Source organism: Trichosurus vulpecula, chromosome 3 (genome assembly GCF_011100635.1).
Source record: "Trichosurus vulpecula isolate mTriVul1 chromosome 3, mTriVul1.pri, whole genome shotgun sequence".
Classification (NCBI taxonomy): Eukaryota; Metazoa; Chordata; class Mammalia; order Diprotodontia; family Phalangeridae; genus Trichosurus; species Trichosurus vulpecula.
In genome coordinates, this window is record NC_050575.1 from 11914174 (window position 1) to 11936104 (window position 21931).

Here is a 21931-nt window from a genome sequence, read left to right on the forward strand (position 1 = left end):
TGTGCTTACAAAACTTCTTGATAATATAAATTTGCTACAAAAGAAAAAGAGGGACAATATCAAATATCTTAACAGAAAGAAAGAATTTCCTTAGGTCTGTGTGATTCTAGGCATGAGTCATATCTGATAGCCAATTACATAATCACTAGATACCGAAAGCAGGGCTTAGGAGTAATCAGGTGGGAAATTTTTCCTTTTCAGAAAGGAAATGGCAAAATTAGGAAACAGAGTCAAGAAGATCCTACCTGGGTTGTGTCCAAGATTGTCTTCAAAACTTTTCCCAGGCACAGACATTCACCTTTAGAAGTTCTCAGCCTGTAGCACATGCCATTCTGCTATTGGCTTTATAACACCTATCCCTGTAATCAGATCTTAAGACAATTGAATTGAAGTCCCATAAAGTCTTAAATAAATTGAAGTCCCATAAAATCTTAAATAGCAAGTAAATATCCTTCATGTAGGACTGTCCCAAATTTCATTGAGCATTAATTATCAAATCAAGCTATACAACTTTTCTGTCTTCTAAAATACTTCCTCACACTTTCTCAATATACTTAAACCACCTGAAACTTGATGCAGAACAACTATCTAGGGACAGGAGGGGCTAACCCCCATTTATTTGTCCCTAAACCTTCTTATCTGCCTTTCATATTTCCAATCAAACCTTTATTTATCTCTCCAAATCTCTCAAACCCATTATTCAGCTTTCCTTTTCATTTCAACCATAAGACAAGATAACTCATAAGTTATTACTCTTTACTAACATAACTACTGTACTGGAATCCCATTCCAGCTTAAACACAGCAAAGAGGTTAATGACTAACCCCACAGATTGATGAATTTGTCCTTGTTTCACAAGCTTACTTATTCTTCTCTAATTATACTCATTCTGGAAGAGACACTTCAGGAATTAAATCTTTTACATATGATATGTTCAAACACTCATTTTCAACTCTTGCTTAGGCCATGGAATGACTACAAATTCAGATCAAAATGGCAAGATCTATCCTGCTTTACAACTTATTACATTAATTTATCAATTAATTATCTTGCAAGTTTGGTATCATGAAAGTTTAGTAGGCCTTCTAAAAATCACAAAAAAATTTTTAAACATTTCTCCTAAAAGTGTTTCCCCTTTTAAAACAGTTTTAAAATTTATCCTGATGTTAAGAGGAATAATCACTAAACTTTTCTGAAGAAAATTAGTTGGATAGTTTTAAAATGATAGAAATATCTTTCTTCTTCCTTAAAGCAAAAAATAAACCTTTAAACACTGGAATTTATTAACTAAGTTGGTGCAAAATGTCCTTGTTCCCAAAGTATTATAGAAAATTCCTAGATATCCCAAGGTTCCTTAGTCACAAAGGTGTTGTAATGGAGAGGACACTTAGTTTCTATGAGTTAAGAAAAACATACCCAGTTAAATTAGCCTTATCACAATAACAAAGTTTACCAGGACTTTAAAAACTTACTCCCTAGGAATTTCTGTACACAGAAGACTTTACACAAGATTGATAAGAATTCATGACTAGATGGTTCCAAAAATCCCTGTTTCAGTTAACTTTAATTTCTTAATTATGTACAATTCTTAATCTAACAACATCTAGATTATAAGAGGAATTGTTTTTCTAACAACATAGGTAATGCAATATTAACCAAGTTGCACAATACAAAAAAATTTTGAAATATAAGCATACCACAAGCAATTATCGTGTATTTAAAACTTGAAACGGAACCAATTAATTACCAATCAGGTGACCATAACTTAGTTGGATGAGCAAATCATATCTGGATTCATAATCACTAGTGGTAACATTTTAATTTCTAAGGCCCAATATTCTCAGCATTGTAAAAGAAAAGATTATTATCTATAAATTCACATTTTTTTAACAGCTTACAATGTATCCTGAATTGACAGAAATTACAAGAGGAGATCCCAAACAAGGCCTTTGTATAAATACTTGATTTATAGCAAAAACAATTTTAACTGAACTTACTTTTAAATAAAGACAAAACTTGGAAGTTGATAATTTCTTAAGTTACAGCAATTATCCAGCTTCTTAACCCATTCATTATTTTCCTAAGATAATACAATCTTAACAAAATTTAGACCACAGAAAGGTAATAATGCCCTAAGCATTATTATGTATGCAAAATTTGAAACAACCCATTGACAAGTTAGGTGAATGCATTTCTAAATCACTTTGCACAGAGAATCATTCATCTCGTCATTAATATGTTAAAGCTATAACTTTAAACTATAATAATAGACAAGATTTTAAATAGAAATATGCTCTCATAGTAAATATCAGTATTACTAATTATTACTTGTTACAACCAAATATAACAGTTTCAAATTATCAAATTTTCATCACATCCCTTTAAAAACCCAATTCACATTTATCAAAATCAGACTAAAATTGCTATAATATCATTTCTGCCATACAATGGTCTTCTCAAATTTCGCAATCTAAGAGAATTTTAGAAATATAATACGGAAACAATAAACTTCAGATGACACCAATTGCATTTCCAGATTATCACATATAGAAATTATTCAACTTATTACTTTTGGTATTTTAAAACCACTTCAGAGGTTAACAGTTACATTTGAATTAGAAAGAGATAATAATAATGTTATGTCTAACGTATACCAGACGTTATTTTACAATCATTACATCATTTTGATCCCATAGCAACAACCATTATTATTTTCCCTTTTACAAATCAGGAAACAGGTCAAACAGAGATAAAATACAGTTTTGCAACTGGAACAGAGAAGTGTGAAGTTTACCTAGAGCAGAGGCTGGTTTCTCAATGATGACAATTCTTGGAGGCAGGGCTTAGGGAATGCTAGCCACAGGTCCAATCCATCTACCTCTCCTTTCCCCCACAACTGCAGAATTTACTGAGCCTAGGGTGGTTTGCAGCTGTCGGGACAGGGTGGGCAAATGCATAGGACCTGGGTGACATTTCCAAGCTTTGCCAAAAAGGATGGGCTACAAGGTGTCCAGGGGCACAGGACTGTCAGAGCTACTGCCCCTATGTGAATTTCTGCCCCTCCTCTCCTATTGCCAGGTGGGGAAGGGTGATTTAAATTCTCCAGCATTCTCTTCTCTTAATCTGACCTGGGATGACAGGAGTTAACAAGAACCCTTATGGCTGTTAAAAATTCCCATACTGAGATACCCTCTTAACTCTGGGGAGGAACTGGGGAATGATAAGTGATCAGGACTGGGAGGAGGTGTTTTATCACAGGTGAGTTCCTGGAGTTACAGAGTTTTCTCCTGAAATTCCAACTAATCAGTTTCCAAACTTTTTAATGATTAACCCCAGAATCTGCTAAAATGTTTTAGTTTATGTTTTCACTGTAATTCCAGGTTGACCAGACCAGAAATTACAAGGAAAAGACAAATTGACAATTAACAGGACAAATACAAACTGAGTTCACAATTTAACAACAGAGAGGGAATTAGAGGCTTGTTAGAAATTCCCATCACCAATTGGCTATTATTGTTCCACGGAAAGGGGTTTGGGGAATTTGCAAGGATCTAAGATCTGACTGGGATGGATCCTGCACCTTCGCTTGGAGGACCTCTATGGTCTTTGGGGGAAGCCTTGGCATCCCTGATTTTTCTGACTCTCCACATCCTACATCCAGAGTGTAGCTGTCCTCCTCAAAAACAGAGCCCTAAGGGAAGTGGGAAAGAGGGAGAGAAAGGAGGCAACGGCAGCGGAACAAAGTTATCCTCCAGACTCAGTCAGAAGGCACCAAAGCCTACTAAGCCAGTACCTGATCAGCTCAATGCTATCAGGTGCAGAAGCCTACACTGATTGGCGAAGGAAAATACCTGGGAACAGGAGATTGTTATGGCCATGAATCCCGGGAAACTAAACTCCAAGAAATAATAATTAAAATTCACTTTGCTTATTCTTACAACTTCCTCTTCTGTGTATCCCAGCTACCCTCTCCTTTTCTTTCGAACCAGTAAACCCTGTGAGAATCCCCTATCTCCCTTCTCTTCCCAGCACCCCTGTCTGAGTAAGGCAGAGGTTGTCCTAAATTGCAATTCCTCAAACTTGAATAAATGCTTCAGTTTATTTACTGAATACCTAGTTGGTCTGACTTTGTTGTACAGAATTTGACACTCTTAGTGCTAGTCCCTTCTCTGTTGATTTCAAACTTATTGCGCATGTAGTTTGTTTATACATAGTTGTTTGATGTTCTCCCCTTCATTAGACTGTGAGCTCCTTGAGAGCAGGGATGGTCTTTTGCCTTTCTTTGTATCCTGAGAGCTTAGCACAGTGCCTGTAGATGCATTGTAGGTGCTAAACAAATGTTTATTGAATGACTGACCAGAAGGGGCAGTGGCTGAGAAGAGGTAGAGATGGGGAGGAATGGATAAGGGGGGGGGAGAATGGGGTGGGTGGGTGGGTGTGTGTGCGTGTGTGTGTGTAGAAATATGTGTGTAGATATACATATGTACGTGTATATATACATACACATATACATATATATAGATAAGAGGGAGAAAGGGCATAGACTAGACTAGAAGGACCCACATACAGGTTGTCATCCAGTCGTTTGTATGAAGTGAAAACCCTATTTTGGGGTTTTCTTGGCTTCTCTAGCTTATTTTACAGTTGAAAAAATGAGGCAAATGGGGTTAAGTGACTTGCCCAGGGTCACACAGCTAGCAATTGTCTGAGGTCGCATTTGAACTCAGGAAGATGAGTCACCCCGATTCCAAGTCTAGTGTTCTATCCACTGGGCCACTCAGCTTCCCTTACATACAGGTTAGGGCTAGGTAACCTGGAGGGGACAAGGAGGTATGGAGTTTGGTTACTTGAGCAGGAACCAGGGACAGAAAAGGGAGGATTGGGATTGGGTAGGAATGGAGAAATGTAGAGAGAATGGAGTTGAAAGGGAGGCAGTTTTAAAGAAGGGACAGGGAAGGATGGAGGTTAGGGATCGGACGGGAAAGAGGGTGGGATGGAAATGGGGCTAAGAGGTATTCCTGGAGAGTGATGAAGGACAGAGACTGAGCTGTGACTGGTGGGAGCGAGCCGAGATGAAGGTGATGCGAAGGAAGAATGGAAGGGGCGGGGCAAAGACTGGACAGGGAGCTAGAAGGGGCTGCTTCCAGGCAGGATGCGGGAGAAAAGGGGGTGCGGTGGAGGGAAAGGGGCAGAGTGGAAAAGCAGACGAGACAGAGCGAGGTCCGGGAGGATGGGGGTGGGGGGGAAGGCTGGAGGCCGGAGGTGGGGACTGGGGCGGGGACTGGGAGGTGCAAGCGCCGATGGCAGGGGTCACACGAGCATCGCCCGCCCCGCTATGACTCACTTGTCAAAGGGCACCGAAATGGAGCTGCTGGCTGGCGATCTGTGGGAGTCCTGCCTCTTCCTCTTGCTCTCCGGGCCCCTGCTTGCTTTCGGTTTCTACTGCGCCTACGTCCACTACGTCCATCTGCGCTATGACCACATCCCTGGGCCGCCCAGAGCCAGGTGAGGGCGGGGGCCGGGGCTGGGGGCGGGGGAGGAGGCCCAGGGGTAGCCTGGGGTAAAGAGCAGGGGTGTTGGGAGCAAACCTTGGAAGCGCTTTGTAAACATCATCTGTTATTATCATCATTATTAATTAACCTCCGGGCTGGTGAAGACTCCATCCCGTGACCCTTCTACTGCACCACTGAGCTCAAGCAATGTTTATAGAACACTATAGGGCTATGCTGTGAATGGTGAACCGCCGGGCTCTTGGACGTGGGAAAGTATACACACACACACTTTTAAATCTAATCCGCATTATTAACATTTGCGTGAAGCCTAGACAATCAACAAAAGAATCGACCAAATTCTGATTTTCACACTCAAAATTTAACAACCAATGAGAGAGCCTGCACCCTTGGTTAAGAAGAACCTGGGATGCCCTTTTGGAATTCTTCCCACCCACAGAATTTCACAAAGTAGTAAATTGAAACCCAGAGAGTGGAGAAGTGTTTACAATAGTGTATAAATTATTTAGAGCAATAATTTTGATATAGTTTAATTCTTTTTGAACTTTAAATCTAATTTTATTATTTTTTTTCAGTTATTATTTATTATTATATTTATTATTATATTATATTATTTATTTATATTTATTTGTATTATATTGTATTATTATTTATTATATTATATTACATCATATTATTTATTTATATTATTTATTATTATTTATATTATTTATTTATATTATTATTTCTAATATTATAATATTATTATTATTATTTATTATTTTCAGTTATTTTTTTCAGTTAACGAACGTTTCTTTTCTCTTTCCCACTACTCCCCTTCCTCATTTAAACAAACAAAAAAGAAAAAAAGAAAACCCTCATAACAAACATGCATAGTCAGTCAAACTAATTTCCCTCATTAGCTATGTCCTCAAATACATGTAGTATTCTTCATTTTGAGTCCATTATCATCCCTCTGTCAGGAGGTCCCTGGTCAGATCTTGGGTCCTCTGAATGTTTGTTTGTTTTTTTTTTTTTTTTTTTTTTGTCATTGCATTGATCAGAGTCCTAAAGCATTTCAAAGTTGTTTTTCTTTATAGTGTTACTATAGAAATTCTGGTTTTGGTCACTTTGCCAGTTTACAGAGGTCTTCCCAGTCTTCTCTGAAGCTGTCCATTTCATCGTTTCTTGGCACAATAATATTCACATACCATAATTTGTTTAGTCATTCCCTAATAGATGAGTACCCCCTTAATTTCCATTTTTTTCTATCATGAAAAGAGCTGCTTTTTTTGATCTCATTGTGGCATGAGCCTAGTAGTGATATAATTGGGCCAAAAGATAGGCAGTTTAGTGACTTTTGGGGCCTAGGTCCAAATTGCTTTCCAAAATGGCTTGACCAATTCACAGCTCTGCCAAGCAGTGTATCATGTCCATTTTACTGCAACTCTTCCAAACTCATCATTTCCCTCTATTGTCATCTTTGCCATCTTTGGCGGTGTGTGAGGTAGGTCCTCAAAGTTCCTTCGCTTTTCATTTTTTTAAATTATTAGTGTTTTGTAGAATTTTTCATGTGGTTATTTGTAGCTTGGATTTCTTCCTTTCAAAACTGTTTATGTAGTTGACCACTTCTCTTTTGGGGAATGGCTCTTGTTCTCGTATATTTGAATCAGTTCTGTATATATCTTGGTATATTTTAATTTTGTGAGGCAGAGTATAGAAATGTGAGTTGTTATGATTATATTTAATTCTTTAACACAATTTTATAGATACATCACTCTAATGTATCAAATGGAGCCCACAGTTTATACTTAATTGCACTTGTTTATATATTGTACACTGAATAAATTAAATGAATATTTTCCTAAATATGTTAAAACATTAGATCTATTTTATTTGAGCATGGTATATATAACTTATGATTTATTGGTGGAATTAAACCATCAAATGCCACCTACATGTGAAGGTTGTGGATAAAAATTACTAGGGCAAATAAATGGACATTTTCTCCATATCTCTGACTCCAATTTCTAGTCAACTCTGATTTTTTTTTCAGTTTCTTATTTGGACATTTGTCTTACCTCACGAGACAAGCAAAGGACAGTGGTAAAATTCGACAGGATGTATTTTTGGAATGGTGAGTTCTAGTGTATGTGGTGTAGTGTGTGTGTATGTATGTGTGTTTAAATAATTCTATTTCATTTAAATATTTCCACATAAGCTCTCTTTGGATGGCTCTTATTGGTACAGTGTTGAACATGTGTTGTCTAAGACTATGACAATGAAGAAAAAATTCTGGCTGGTTCAGGGAAGGTCTTTACATGAGGGCCTGACAATAGTCATTGCCTTCTGTCCAAGTCAACTTGTGGAGATCATCACCAAAGGTGATATATTTGGGGGGCCAAAGAAGACCCACAAAATGTAAAAATGCAAAACTGCTCCTGTAGATTTTGGTGTCATTATTAATGGTCATATCAAGAGTAGTGGGAGAGAATACCAAGACTCTAATGGTTCTTAGGATGTCTATAGACATTAATTTAATGGTTGGTATTCTTTTTTTATTAAGTTATAAGTTGATTCAAATATTCTTTTAAAAATTTTATTTATTTGTTTTTAGTTTTCAACATTAACTTCTATAAGAAGTTCTAAACTTTTGCCACCCCCTCCATTCTTGCCTCTCCAAGATGGCATGTAATCTGTACATGTATAATCATATTAAACATATTTCCACGTTGGTCATATTGTAAAAAGGAATTAGAACCAAAGGGGAAAACCATGAGAAAAGAAGAAACAAAAAAGAGAGAAAATAGTATCATTTGCTCTGCATTCAGACTCCATAGTTCTTTCTCTGGGTGTGGATAGCACTTTCCATAAGTCTTTTGGAATTGTCTTAGATCCTTGTATTACTGAGAAGAGTTAAGTCTATCAAAGTTGGTTATCCTGTCATGTTACTGTGTACAATGTTCTCCTGGTTCTTCTCACTTCACTCAGCATCAGTTCATATAAGTCTTTCCATGTATTTTTGAAATCCACCTACTCATCATTTCTTATAGCACAATAGTATTCCATTACATTCATATACCACAACTTGTTCGGCCATTCCCCAATTGATGGGCATCCCTTCAATTTCCAGTTCTTTGCCACTACAAAAAGAACTGCTATAAATATTTTTGTATATGTGGGTCTTTTTCCCACTTTTATGATCTCTTTGGGATACAGGGGTATTGCTGAGTCAAAGGGCATGCACAGTTTTATAGCCCTTTGGGCCTGGTTCCAACTTGCTCTCCAGAATGGCTGGATCAATTCACAACGTCACCAACAATGCATTAGTGTTCCAATTTTCCTGCATCTTCTCCAACATTTATCTTTTTCCTATTTTGTCATGTTAACTAATCTGATAGGTGTTATGTGGTACCTCAGAGTAGTTTTAATTTGTATTTCTCTAATCAATAGTGATTTAGAACATTTTTATATAACTATTTATATAACTATAATTAATAATTAATTATAATAACTATTAATAGCTTTAATTTCTTTATCTGATAACTGCCTGTTCATATCCTTTGACCATTTATCAATTGGGGAATGACTTGTATTCTCATAAATTTGACTAAGTTCTCTATGTATTTTAGAAATGAGACTTTTAGCAAAGATACCCTGTGTAAAAATTGTTTCTTCGCTTTCTGCTTCCCTTCTAATCTTGATTGCATTGGCTTTGTTTTTGCAAAATCTTTTTAATTTAATGTGATCAAAATTGCCATTTCGAATTTCATAATATTCTCTATCTCTTTGGTAATAATTTCTTCCATTCTCCATAGATCTGATAGGTAAACTATTCCTTGATCTCCTAATTTGCTTATAGTCTCACCCTTTACTTCTAAATCATGTACCCATTTCGAGTTTATCTTGGCATACAGTGTAAGATGTTGATTTATGCCTACTTTCTGCCATACTATTTTCCTAACTATTAGTATTCTTAATTTGAGTTTTTTAATCTAATGACCTATTAGAAGTAATTGAATTCATCTATATTAACATTCTCACTGTCAGTGAAACCAGAAAACCACCTGCCTCTGGTGTCTCTCTTCACCCCAGGGCTTTCTCCAGTGCTCTGGAGGCCTTCCTTTGATCAGATCCACCTGAAATATCTAGCTCCTGCATCTTGTCTATACTCTTCAGGCTGTGCCTTTGCTTGTACCTGCCTGCTGTGAGTCTGCCCTCCTGGGCATGACAAGACTGAACATCACCATCTGCTTTGATGTTGGACTTTGAGGGAGGGCCTTGAAGAGCCTTAATCACTCTTCCTCCTTCAAATAACCTCTTTCTAGCCATTAATGCCTCCACTCTTTCCTCAATGGTTAGAATATTCCCATGCCCATCAGACTCTCCCCTGGCCAATGATTCTGAACCCCACCCCCCCACTCCCGCCCACCTGACTGGTCATGGTGGGTGAATTAGGATATTCCTTGCTTCCAATTGCCACTTCCAGGCTCTCCCTATACTGTCATTTTGAGGTGTATTCAATCCAAATTTATCACCCAATCAAGATTCTAGCAACTATTATCTACCAGCCTCTAAGAACACTCTCCTTCCTCATTGAATTCAGTGCCTGGAGCACAATCTTTCCTCCCCATCTCCTGCCTTCATACGAGGGGATTCCAACGTAAACCGGGTGTTCAAAAGTATCCCAAAAGTCTGAGTGAAGTTTTAGCTTTAGTAGTATTTTAAGCTATTAAAGCTTAAAACTGGACTAAGACTTTTGGGACTTCTTGTATATTGATTGTTGTTATTCTTGCTTAGTCGTGTACAACTCGTTGTGACTCCATTTGGGGTTTTCTTGGCAGAGAAACTGGAGTGCTTTTGCCATTTCCTTCTCCAATTCACTTTACAGATGAGGAAACTGAGGCAAACTGGATTAAGTGACTTGCCCAGGGTCACACATCTAGTAAGTGTCTGCGGTTGGATTTGAATTTAGATCTTCCTGACTTGAGGCTTGGCACTCTAACCACTGCATTACTAGCTGTATATTGACACCTCTTCAAATACCTTAGCTTCTCAATTTTTCATTCTACTCGATTCCCATGACCTGTTCTTCAAAGCCACCTGAGCTACATGTAACACTGGCCGTATCCTTGATCTTGCTCTCATCCCCAAGGGCTCCACTTCCAAGTTCATGAATTCTGAAATCCCTTTATCTGATTATAGTTTTAACATTCTGTGGTGTTCCTTTGGCCTTAAGACTCCTAACACTAGTCTCCATCCTCACTATAGCCTCGAATGCCATCAAACCTCACTTCTTTCCTAGATTAGCCTTCAACCCTGTGTGACAACCCTTTATTATTATCCCTCACACGGTCCTTTGCCCCTTATCCTATTTCATATTATGTCTTGCCAGTTTCAACCTTGAATTACTCTTACCTTCTACCCTATTCACATATTGATGAATGGAGCTGGAGAAAAATCACGAAACTGTATTGATTGGATCCATTATAAATTTATGCCCATTAAAATTTTGTGTCAAGATGAGAGGGCAGCTAGGTGGCACAGTGGATAGAGCGCCAGGTCTGAAATCAGGGAGACTCATCTTCCTAAGTTCAAATCCAACTTCAGACACTTAACTAGCTGTGTGACCCTGGGCAAGTCACTTCACCCTTTTTGCCTCAGTTCCTCATCTATAAAATGAGCTGGAGAAGGAAAGGGCAAACCACTCCAGTATCATTGCCAAGAAAACTCCGAATGGGGTCATGGAAAATTGTACATAACTGAACAATGACAAGAATCTCAAGCTAAGATTCTCACTACAAAATCCATTTGAAGCCTGCCTCCCTTCCTTCCTTCCTTCCTTCCTTCCTTCCTTCCTTCCTTCCTTCCTTCCTTTTTTTTGAGGTGATTAGTGTATTCTTTCTATTTTTACTTTGTTCTTTGATTCTAATAGATCTGGGAAGTTTTCATTTATAATATCTTGTAATATTCAGAATTTTTTTCTTGAAAATATGATGGTTCCTGTAGTTCAAGTCAATTATTTTTGACAACATGTAACATAAGATGTTTGACAATATATTTTCTCCTATTTTTAGTCTCTCAGTCAACAAACATTTATTAAGTGCCTACTCTGTGACAGACACTGTGCTAAACACTAGGGATACAAAAAGAGACAAAAGATAATCCTTTCCCTTAAGGAGATCACTATCAATTTTATAATCTTTTGATTTTGTTCTAATATCTCTTGTAATATTCTGGGTTCTTTGCATTTTGTCTGCTCCATTTTAACTTTCAGGGAATCCATTTATGTAAAGTTTTCTGACTTTTGTTCTATATTTTTACTTCTTCCAGTTTTCCTTTAGAGCTCTTTTTTCTCTCTTTTCATTTTTTCCAAGTGTTCTTATAGTCCTTGTGCTCAAGATATATTTTTTCCTCTCTAGGCTCTGCTTCTACTTTTTGTGATTATTCTTTTCTCATTCTGCCTTTAGAGTGCTTCTTTATCCATAATATTTCTTCATAGTATTCAGTGTCTTCTGCTTACTCATATCTCTAGTCTCAGCTCCTAATTTGGGGCTTGGTACCAGGATATACCTTCCTCCTGCAGTCTTGGATGAGACAGTCTTTTGTTCCTTATCTCAATTTTCTGGGCTCCTATTACTGAATTTTACCAGAGCCACTGGCAGGTTGATGCCCCTCTGGGGTATCCCCAGTGGAGGCTGTGTGGATTTTGGGCCTCTCTGGGGCTTCCTGATCAGAGCACTACTGATTCTTAGTCCCATATGCAATGGCAGAGAGCTATGGGTTTTAGACCTCCATCCCCCTGAACTTCCATGACAACTGTATCTGGGCTTTCTTCCTCTTTCCACCCTCCCAGTTCCCCTGGAACAATGCCACAGGCTTCAGCTTCTCTTGGAGTGAGCCTTAAGTGTCAGCAGGCTTTCTTCCTGTATGCCTAAGCATGTACCAGCTTCACTGGTGGCCCCCCTTTCCTAGTGCTTGACAGCTTCTCACTCTCTTTTTGTGTAGTCTGGTATGGATGATAGAGCTTACTATTGCTTCTATTTGGATTTCTTGATCATTGTATTGTTTGACTGGGTGCACTTTTTAGATCTTTGCTGGGATATGTATTGTCGAACTGGACTCCTTTATGATTTTCAATGTCGCCATCCTTCCTGGGCCAAATATTGATTTTTTTCAGCTTTTCTTATATATATCTTTAAATAGAATCACAACATCTTAATCTTAGAAGGAATCTCAAAGGCCAATTAGTTGAACCTTATTTGACTAAGAATACTTGTTCCTCATCTATAAAATGAACTGGAGAAGGAAAGGGCAAACCACTTTAGTGTTGTTGGTAAGAAAATCCCAAATGGAGTCACAAAAAGTCAGATAGGACTGAAATGACTCAACAACCATCTGTCAATCTCCCTCATTGCCCCCTAGTCTTTGTTTGCCAACCTCCAGTGGGAGGGAGCCCATTTCCTTCTAAAGCCACCAATTCTGCCTTGGCATAGTTCTAATTGTTAGGAAGTTTTTCATAACCTCAAGTCTACATTTTCCTCTGTAATTTTCACCAAGGGTAATGATTGGTGAGGAAGCAAGCAAGATGTTAACTGTCCCCTTAACCTGCAGATCTGCATTTAGGGACTTTTGAGCATTATAATTTGTTGAGGGTGGTAAAGAAGGGAGAGAATGTTAGAATCTAGTTCACGCCAAGGCTGAATGGCTTTTTTTCACATAAAGATAAGCATATGGTATGGTCAATATGGAAATATGCTTTGCATGACTTCACACGTATGATCTGTATCAAATTGTTTGCCTTCTCAAAGGTGGAGGGAAAGGGGAAGGAAGGAGGGATAGAGAGAATTTGGAACTCAAAATTTTTAAAAATGAATATTTAAAATGTTTTTATATATAAAATTGAAAATAAAATAAAATAAAAAGATAAGCACATGTTCTTCATGTTTTTAATTAAACTCTGAGAAACTCTTCTCCACAGAGATTGTGAGAGATAGCAGTTATGAGAGATTGAAAAGACAAAGGTCACAGACTTTGTTGGTGGACTTCTGATTGAACTCTTGAGATTTCTGACCCTAAAGTGTGCTTTATGTATAGTGAAGAGGTTAACATTCACTGAGGACCTTTTATTTAGTATCTCATATGTGGGGGTGTCTTGGATCAGTACAGTAAAATATTGAGTATAGCAACTGACAGACAAGGACTATTCTATACAGTACTACCTCCACAGAAGTCCTTCCTGGAGGGAGGCAATAGAAAGAACATGACTGTGAAGTCCTGTGGTACAGAGGAAAAAAGGCTGTATTTGAAGTCCAAGGACCTGGGTTCAGGTGCTGACTCTACCACTTACTACCTATATAACTTAACATCTTCAGGCTTCAACTTTCCTAATTACAAAACAAAGAGGTTGGATTAGATCACTATGAAGAGCTCTTCTGCTTCTAAATATACTATTCTGATTTCATCACTTTGGATTTAGAAATTTTACTTACTGAGGCATTTTAAATGGGATTTTGTGACAAGATTTGTTTCAGGCTTTCAAAAAAATTTCTGTCAGATACATTAGACATCAATTAATTTGGTATTGCAAAGAAACTGTGCTTTCTTTGATGGATACATTCTATCCATTGAAGCAGATTGCAGCCTCTGTTTCTTAGTTGATGATCATCGTGAGTTGCCATAGCCAAAAAATTCACCACGTGACAGCCAGAGTTCTGTTATTGAGTCTCTCTCCATTTAATCTGGTTCTTAGATTATAGACATGCTCTCTTCTGCCCCTGGCTCTGTACTTTGAAGCCTCTCAAGCTCAGTAGGACCCCATGATACAGGCTGTCCCTTAAGCCTGAAATCTCCTTTGTTGTGTCCTCTGCCTCCTAGAATCCCTAGCTTCTGCAAGGCTCAGCTCAAGTACAACCTTGTCCTGATTCTGCTCCACCCCCACCCCGGCCTTGTCTTCTTCCCATTTACCTTGTGTGTATTTTGTATGTACTTATATGTATATGTTGCTTTCCTGGATAGAATATAAGCTCCGTGAAGACTTAGGAATTTTTTCATTTTGCCTTGGTCTGCACAGTGCCAGGCATATAGGAGTTTAATATGTTTGTTTCTTGCTGGATTATACATTGTTGTCATTCAGTATTTTTCAGTCATACCTGACTCTTCATGACCCCATTTGGGGTTTTCATGGCAAAGTTACTGTAGCAATTTGCCGTTTCCTAGGCTAGATGAGGAAACTGAGGCAAACAGGGTTAAGTGACTTGCCCAGGATCACACAGTTAGTAAGTGTCTTGAGGCCTGATTTGAACCCAGGAAGATGAGTCTTCCTGACTTCAGGCCCTGTGCTCTATCCAAGCTTTCTGTGCTTCAATGTGATTAAGTATTGTACCCCCAGGGCATGATAAAACTTTGGAAAAAGGACTTTTATATAACATTCTGGACTTAGTAGGTACTTAATAAGGATTTGTCAAAGCATTAAATTATGACTAAGAGACTGGAGCATGGCTTATGAGGTCTGATAGTATTGTCATGTCAAAGGAAACATAACGTTTAGAAACTTTCTGTTTCTGGAAAACATTTTGAAATGGCGTCTGCTGAACTGTTTCACAGGGAGTGAATTCTTTTTGAACATAACCTTTTTCTCTCTCATTTTACTACACAGGGCCAAAGAATATGGACCGATTGTACGTATAAATGTCCTTCACCGAGCCTCAGTGATTATTACAAGTCCTGAATTAGTCAAGGTATTTAAATTGAATCCGTCTTCCACCAATTAAGTAATAATGGACAGGGTACTGGATTTGGAGTCAGAAGATCTGAGTTCAAATCTCAACCTTGCCAGTTATTTGTATCTGTATGACCGTAGGTGAGTTTTCTGACTCCCTTGGTTCTCTGTTTCCTTATGTGTAAAACAAGGGGGAAAGACTGGTTGGAATAGATTATATCCAAGATCCCTTTTTGTTCTAGTGCCTTTGATCTTGTGAGAGTGTGTGTGTGTGTGTGTATGTGTGTGTGTGTACTTCAATTCTTCAAAAAAGCTGTGATTTCATTCTGGTAGCCACTCGCTGAATAACAGAATCTGAATTGGAAGAGACCTCAGAAGCAATCTGTTTCAACCTCTACTTAAACAACCTCTACTTTTCTATTGCCTACCTGACAAGTGGTCATTCAGTTTTTGCTTGATGACCATCGATGAGAGGGCATTCCCTAGTTCTTGAAGCAGCCTTTTGTACATGCTGTCATTCACTCATTTTAGTCATGTCTGATGTTCCATGACCCCATTTGGAGTTTTCTTGGCAAAGATACTGGAGCAGTTTGCCATTTCCTTCTCCATTTTACAAATGAGGAAACTGAGGCAAGGAATGTTAAATGACTTGCCCAGGGTCACACACACCTAGTAAGTGTCTGAGGCTGGATTTGAATTGAGGAAGAGTAGTCTTCCTGACTTTAGGCCCAGCACTCTATCTACTGTAGTACCTAGCTGCCCCACCTCCCTATTCCGCGTAGAGATAGCTTTAATTTTTAGGACATTTTACTGATAACAAGCCTAAATTTGCCTCCCTGCAACTTACATACCTTGTTGTTCACCAAGTGAAACAAATTTAAACCCTTTCCCACATAATAGCCTTTCAAATATTGAAGCTATTATGCCCCTCCCCCAAATCTTGTCTTTTTCAAGCCAAATACACCATCATGGATGTAGAATTCGAAGGGACCTCCAAAGCCATCCAGATTAACCCCCTCGTTTACAGATAAGAAAACTGAGACCAAGGGAGATTAAGTGGCTTGTCCAAACTCACACAGGTCATAAGTACCAGAGACAGGATTTGAACCCAAGTCCTCTGACTCAAAGAGCCAGGGCCCATTCCACCCTACTTCCCTAGTTCCTTGTCCTGTGGCTTGATCTATCCAGCTTGCCCTTCTAAAATAGAGCACTCAGAACTAAACCCAACATTCCAAATGTTGTCTGACCAAGACAGATCATAAGACCCTCACTACTTCTCTAGTGTTGCATGCTGTGGCTTTCTAAATGATGTCTAAGTTTGCTTTAGTTCTTTTAGCTTGAGAGGTTGATTTTTTTTTATAACCAAGTGTAAAACTTGACATTTATCCCCATTCACTTTTATCTTATTGGATTTGGCTTAACCTTCTAGTCTGGCAAAATATTTTGAGATCTCTATTTTGCCATCCGTTGTATTAACTATCCCTTCAAACTTTGTGTCATCAGCAATTTTCATTATCATACTATTAGTATCTTTACCCAAATTAGTGATAAAAATGTCACAGAACCAGGACCAAGGACAGGTCTCTAGGGCATACCACTGGGGACCATATTCTAAGGTGTTGTTGAATGGCTGCTCTTTGGATCTGGCCTTTCAGCCCGTTCTGAATCCATTTAACTTTGCTATTGTCTAGCCCAGGGCTTCTTAAACTTTTTTTACTCCTAACCCCTTTTAGTGTCTAGTTTCAGCAGTGTTCCTTGGTGTTGCGGCCTGAGGGCACAGGCAGTGGAAAGTGCGCACGCTTTGTGTTCAGAACCAAAATTGCAATGAAATTGTGTGATGCAACACAGGCAAGCACTGCCAGAAGCACCTTGGATTCATTATGAGTTTGATTTTGAATTAATTTTTGGTCATTGCACATTCAGAGACCTTTTATTGTTCCCAATTTTTTTGTGACCCCATATGGGGTCTTGACCCACAGCTTAAGGAGCGCTGATCTAACCTACATATCCCCATCTTTTCTACAGGAAGAGGATGAGAGCATCAAGCACCTTGCTGAAATCTAAGTGAATAATATCTCTAGGCCCTTTCTATCAATGCAAATGTCAGTTGTTCTATGCCTGAGTCAGATTCTATGACTGAAAAAAATTAGCACCTAATAGCCAGGCTTCGGGGGATGAGCTTTTCCTCACCTGACTAGTCTAGTCCTTGGATGAGACACATATGTTTCATTGCCAGAACTCTAATCAAAGCCTTTCTGGCTTGGTGTAGGACCTGCCAAAGACTGTGCTCTGTTGGCTTAAACTTCGAGAATCCAGAGTTTTCTTCATGTCCTGATAAGGTACTGGAAGAGGTTGTCACTTGTTTTTACACGTATACACGTACACACACGCACAGGCACACACATTTGTATGATTATTATACCAGTTACTCAAGGGCAGCTAGGCAGCTCCGTGAATAGAGCGATGGGGCTGGAGTCACAAAGATATCTTCTCAAGTTCAAATCTAGCCTCAGACACCTGCTAGCTAGCTGTGTGATCCTGGGCAACTCATCTAACCCTGTTTGCCTCACTTTCCTCATCTGTAAAATGAGCTAGAGAAGGAGATGGCCAACCACTCCAGTGTCTTTGCCAAGAAAACCCCAAATAGGGTCATGAAGAGTAGGACAAGACTGAAAAATGACTTTTAGGGTCATTTGGGTGGCTCAGTGGATAGAGTGCCACTCCTGGATCCAGGAAGACCTGAGTTCAAATCCAGCCTCAGACACTAGCTGTCAGACCTTGAGCAAGTCACTTAACCCCGTTTGCCTTGGTTTCCTCATCTATAAAATGAACTGGAGAAGGAAATGACAAACCAGTCCAGTATCTTTGCCAAGAAAATCCCAATTGGGGTCACAAAGAGGCAGACACAGCTAAAACAGTTGAAAAGCAACAAACTGTATTTCTTCTAAACATTGATTCTGACTTTATGACTTTTGAAGAATAGATCATGATCCGGTGCCAAAAACTCTCCAACAAAACCCGAACTTTAGGAGATAAAATATATCATTTGAATTCCTTTAAATGAAAAGCTGTTTAAATAAGGACATTATAGAATTGTGAAGTCCCAGATTTAGGAGCCACCCCAGAGATCATTTAGTCTAACCTGTGAATGAAACTGGAATGTCCCCCAATAAGTGGTCTTCTAGCCTTGTTGGGAGACCTACACTGATGAGGAGAGGCAGTGTGGTGTAATAAATAGTGTTGGAAGACTGAGTTAGGAAGACTTAGAATCAGGTTCAGAGGTTCATAGACAGGACCTCGAGGCCATCTAATCTAACCCAGTCATTTTACAAATGAGACTCAACCAGGTCATGCTCTCTGACTCCAAATTCAGCACTTTCCCCACTATTCCAAGTTTCTTCTCATCAATACCCTAAATGGGCCTTCTCTTTGCCACGGCCAGTTCCTCCATATGTATCCTGGATCCCCTACCCTCTAATTTTCTCTAGCAGATTGTCCTATCATCCCTACATTCTTTTCCCAATCTTCAGTATCCCTGTTGCTTACAAAAATGTGCATGTCTCCTCCATCCTTAACAAACACTCCCTTGGTCCTTCCATCCTTGTTAGTTATTATCTTATATCTCTTCCCCCCCGTAGCTAAATTCCTTTAAACCTCTGTCTAAACCTAAGCCTTCACTTCCTCTTCTCTCACTCTCTTATAAACCTCTGCAGTCTGTCTTCTGAATTCATCAGCCAACAGAAACTGTTCTCTTCAAAGTAACTAATGATCTCTGAATTGCCACATCTAATGGCCTTTTCTTAATTCTCACCCCCTTTGAACTCTCTGCGGCATTTGACTCTGCTGGCCAGGCTTTCCTCCTGGATACTCTCACCTTCATGGGTTTTCCTGACACTGCTATCTCTTGGATCTCCCACTTGTCTGACCCTTCCATACCAAGTCTCCTTCACTGGATCATCATCCATATCACTTCCATTTACTGTGAGTGTCCCTCAAGGCTCTGTCCTAGGCCCTCTTCTCTCTTTTCTCTCTCTCCTTTCTTATTTGGTGACCTCATGAGCTTCCATGGTTTAATTGTCATCTCTAAGTAGAAAATTTCTGTATCTGTATAGTTAGCCCTAATCTTTCTCCCAAGATCCAGCTTCGTACCAATTGTCCCACCTTTTGGACATCTCAGATTGAATTTCTTAGAGGTATCTTAAATCAATGTGTCCAAATGAGAACTCATTACCTTCTCACCTAAAACCATCCCTCTTCTAAACTTTCCTAGTTTTGATAAGGACACCATCATCCTCCCAGTCAACCAGGTTTGCAACCTCACTATCCTCACTCTCATTCACTTCACATATTCAATCAGGTGCCAAATTTTGTTGTTCCTACATCCGTGGCATCTGTCATAGACATCCCCTTTTTTCCACTCACAAAGCCATCACCCTAGTTAGGGCTCTCATCACTGCTCACTCGGAATATTGCAATGGCTTCCTTTTGTCTTCCTGCCCCAAGTCTTTCCATTTACCTACCAAAGCCCTCTGCTTAGTAACCTCTAGTGGTTCCCTATTACCTCCAAGATAAAGGCCTCTGTTTGGCATTTAAAACTCTTTAAGTGGCCCCATTCCTCCTTCTTGACTTATTAAACATTACTCTCAGGCACTACATAGTCCAACTAAACTGGCCTTTCTGCTATTCTTCACACATGATAGTCTTATGCCTTGTCTCTGGGCCTTGGCACTGGGCATCCCCTTTACTTGAACTGTCCTTGCTCCTTAATTCTGCTTCTTGAAATCTTTGGCTTCCTCCTAGACTTGGTTCAAGGGCCGTCTCCTACTAGGAGGCCTTTCCTCACCCCCTCAGGCATCTGTTGCCTTCCCCATCAAGGTTACCTCAGGTGTGTTGTGCATAAACTCAAATACATCCGTATCGTCTTTAGCATTAGAATATAAACTCCTTGAAGGGCAGGACGGTTTCACTTTTGTCTGTGTATATCCAGCACCCAGAACTGGGCCTGATGTACAGTAGGTACTCAATGAATGCTTGTTAATTGATTACTTGATTAAAAACATGGTTAATGGAGAGGTAGGAAGGAAAGGATGTGATAGAAAAGACCTAGCTAGCAGGCTTTCATCAAGAACGTCATGCTATGATAACCTTATTTCTATTTTTGACAAGGTTAGTGAACTATGAGATCTGAGAATGTTGTGGGTGTACAGTTTAGCTACCCAGTTCCAAAGCATTTAACAGATCGTTTTTTGTCATTCTCATGGGAAAGATGCTGGCCAAGACAACTCGGTGTATTTGTATTCTGTCCTGATGAATAACCAGACCTCAACAGTAGTCAGTGATGATTCCACGTCAGATTGGGAGGAGGCCTCCAGTGGAGTGCTGCTGGGGTCTGCGCTTGCTATTACACTGGGTGGTATCTTTTATCAATGACTCGCACAAAGGAATGGGTGGTACGCTTCTCAAATTTGCAGATGCCACAAAGCAGGAAGCAGACAGTCAAGATGAAAAAAGTTAATAATAACTGTAATAATAGCTAACATTTCTACAATGCTATATAGATAGGTTTGCAAAGTGTTTTACAAATATTATCTCATTTGATCTTCGCAACAACCTTGGGAGGCAGGAACTATTATTATCCCCATTTCGCAGATGAGAAAACTGAGGCAGACTGGTGGTTAAGTGACTTATGTGAGGCAAGATTTGCATACGGGGTTACCTGACTCTAGGCCCAGCACTCTACCTAGCTGCCTCTAAGGTCTCCATACCTAATTAGGTCAGTCCTTAGAAAACAGAACTCTATTTTGGGGACTGCAGGTGAACCCTTTCCATTATGACAGAACCTGCCATATTTAATGAGCTGAAGTTATAGTTAACATACTCAAAGGGAGGGAGGCCTTTAAAAATACATAAATTTGTCCTTCAATAAACGATAGACAACCCTTATCTTTGGCTGCTTTTTAAGAACCCAGGGTCGCTTCCAACTTGTATCACAGCATCCAAATTATACTTCATGGAAATTACAATCATTGTTTCATATAATTGTCATTTTATCAATTTAGTTGTATCCAACTCTTTGTGACCCAATTTGGTGTTTTCTTGGCAGTGATACTGGAGTGGTTTGCCATTTCCTTCTCCAGCTCATTTTACAGATGAAAAAACTGACTTGCCCAGGGTCACACAGCTAGTGAGTGTCTGAGGTTGGATTTGAACTCAGGAAGTTGAGTCTTCCCATTTCAAAGCCCAGTCTTCTATCCACTGTGCCACCTAGCTGCCCGTGTGATTGCTGCTTTGTAAAATGAAAAGTGCTATAAAACACGAGCTATGGTCTCATCTCTGTGGATAACCTTTTCAAAGACACAGATCATATCTTCTCCTAGTCTGGTTATCCTGTGTGATTCTTGCCTATGACTTCCCTTAAATTTGCCGAGGTGGTTAATATTGTTAGTGGGTGCCTTCCTCTTGCTCTGTTGAGATTGTGTGGACACCAGTGGAACGAGTGGGTTGTCCGTTAGTTACTCTATTACTATCTTTAAAGGAAGAATAAGAGATATGCCGATGTGTGATACGAATCAAGTAAAGATAACCTTAATTTGTTCTTTAGGTATTCCTGATGTCCCCCCAATACAAAAAGGATGCCCTTATCTACTCGAAGTTACACAGTTTGTTTGGCAAAAGGTAAAAGATATTGCGACAAAGTATATTTGAGATGAGGAAAAGACTG

At 39.2% G+C, this 21931-nt stretch overlaps 1 protein-coding gene across 1 annotated transcript in view; it reads left to right on the top strand.

Moving 5' to 3' along the window:
* Window positions 1-5319: 5319 nt before the first annotated feature.
* The window catches only part of LOC118844835 (cholesterol 24-hydroxylase), a 63333-nt gene continuing 46721 nt past the window's right edge, over window positions 5320-21931 (top strand). Inside the window, exons 1-4 of the mRNA XM_036752828.1 lie at window positions 5320-5505; window positions 7546-7626; window positions 15148-15229; window positions 21812-21885. Of these exons, the coding sequence (XP_036608723.1) occupies window positions 5336-5505; window positions 7546-7626; window positions 15148-15229; window positions 21812-21885 (407 nt within the window). The 5' untranslated portion in view covers window positions 5320-5335. The remainder of the gene's footprint in view (window positions 5506-7545; window positions 7627-15147; window positions 15230-21811; window positions 21886-21931) is intronic.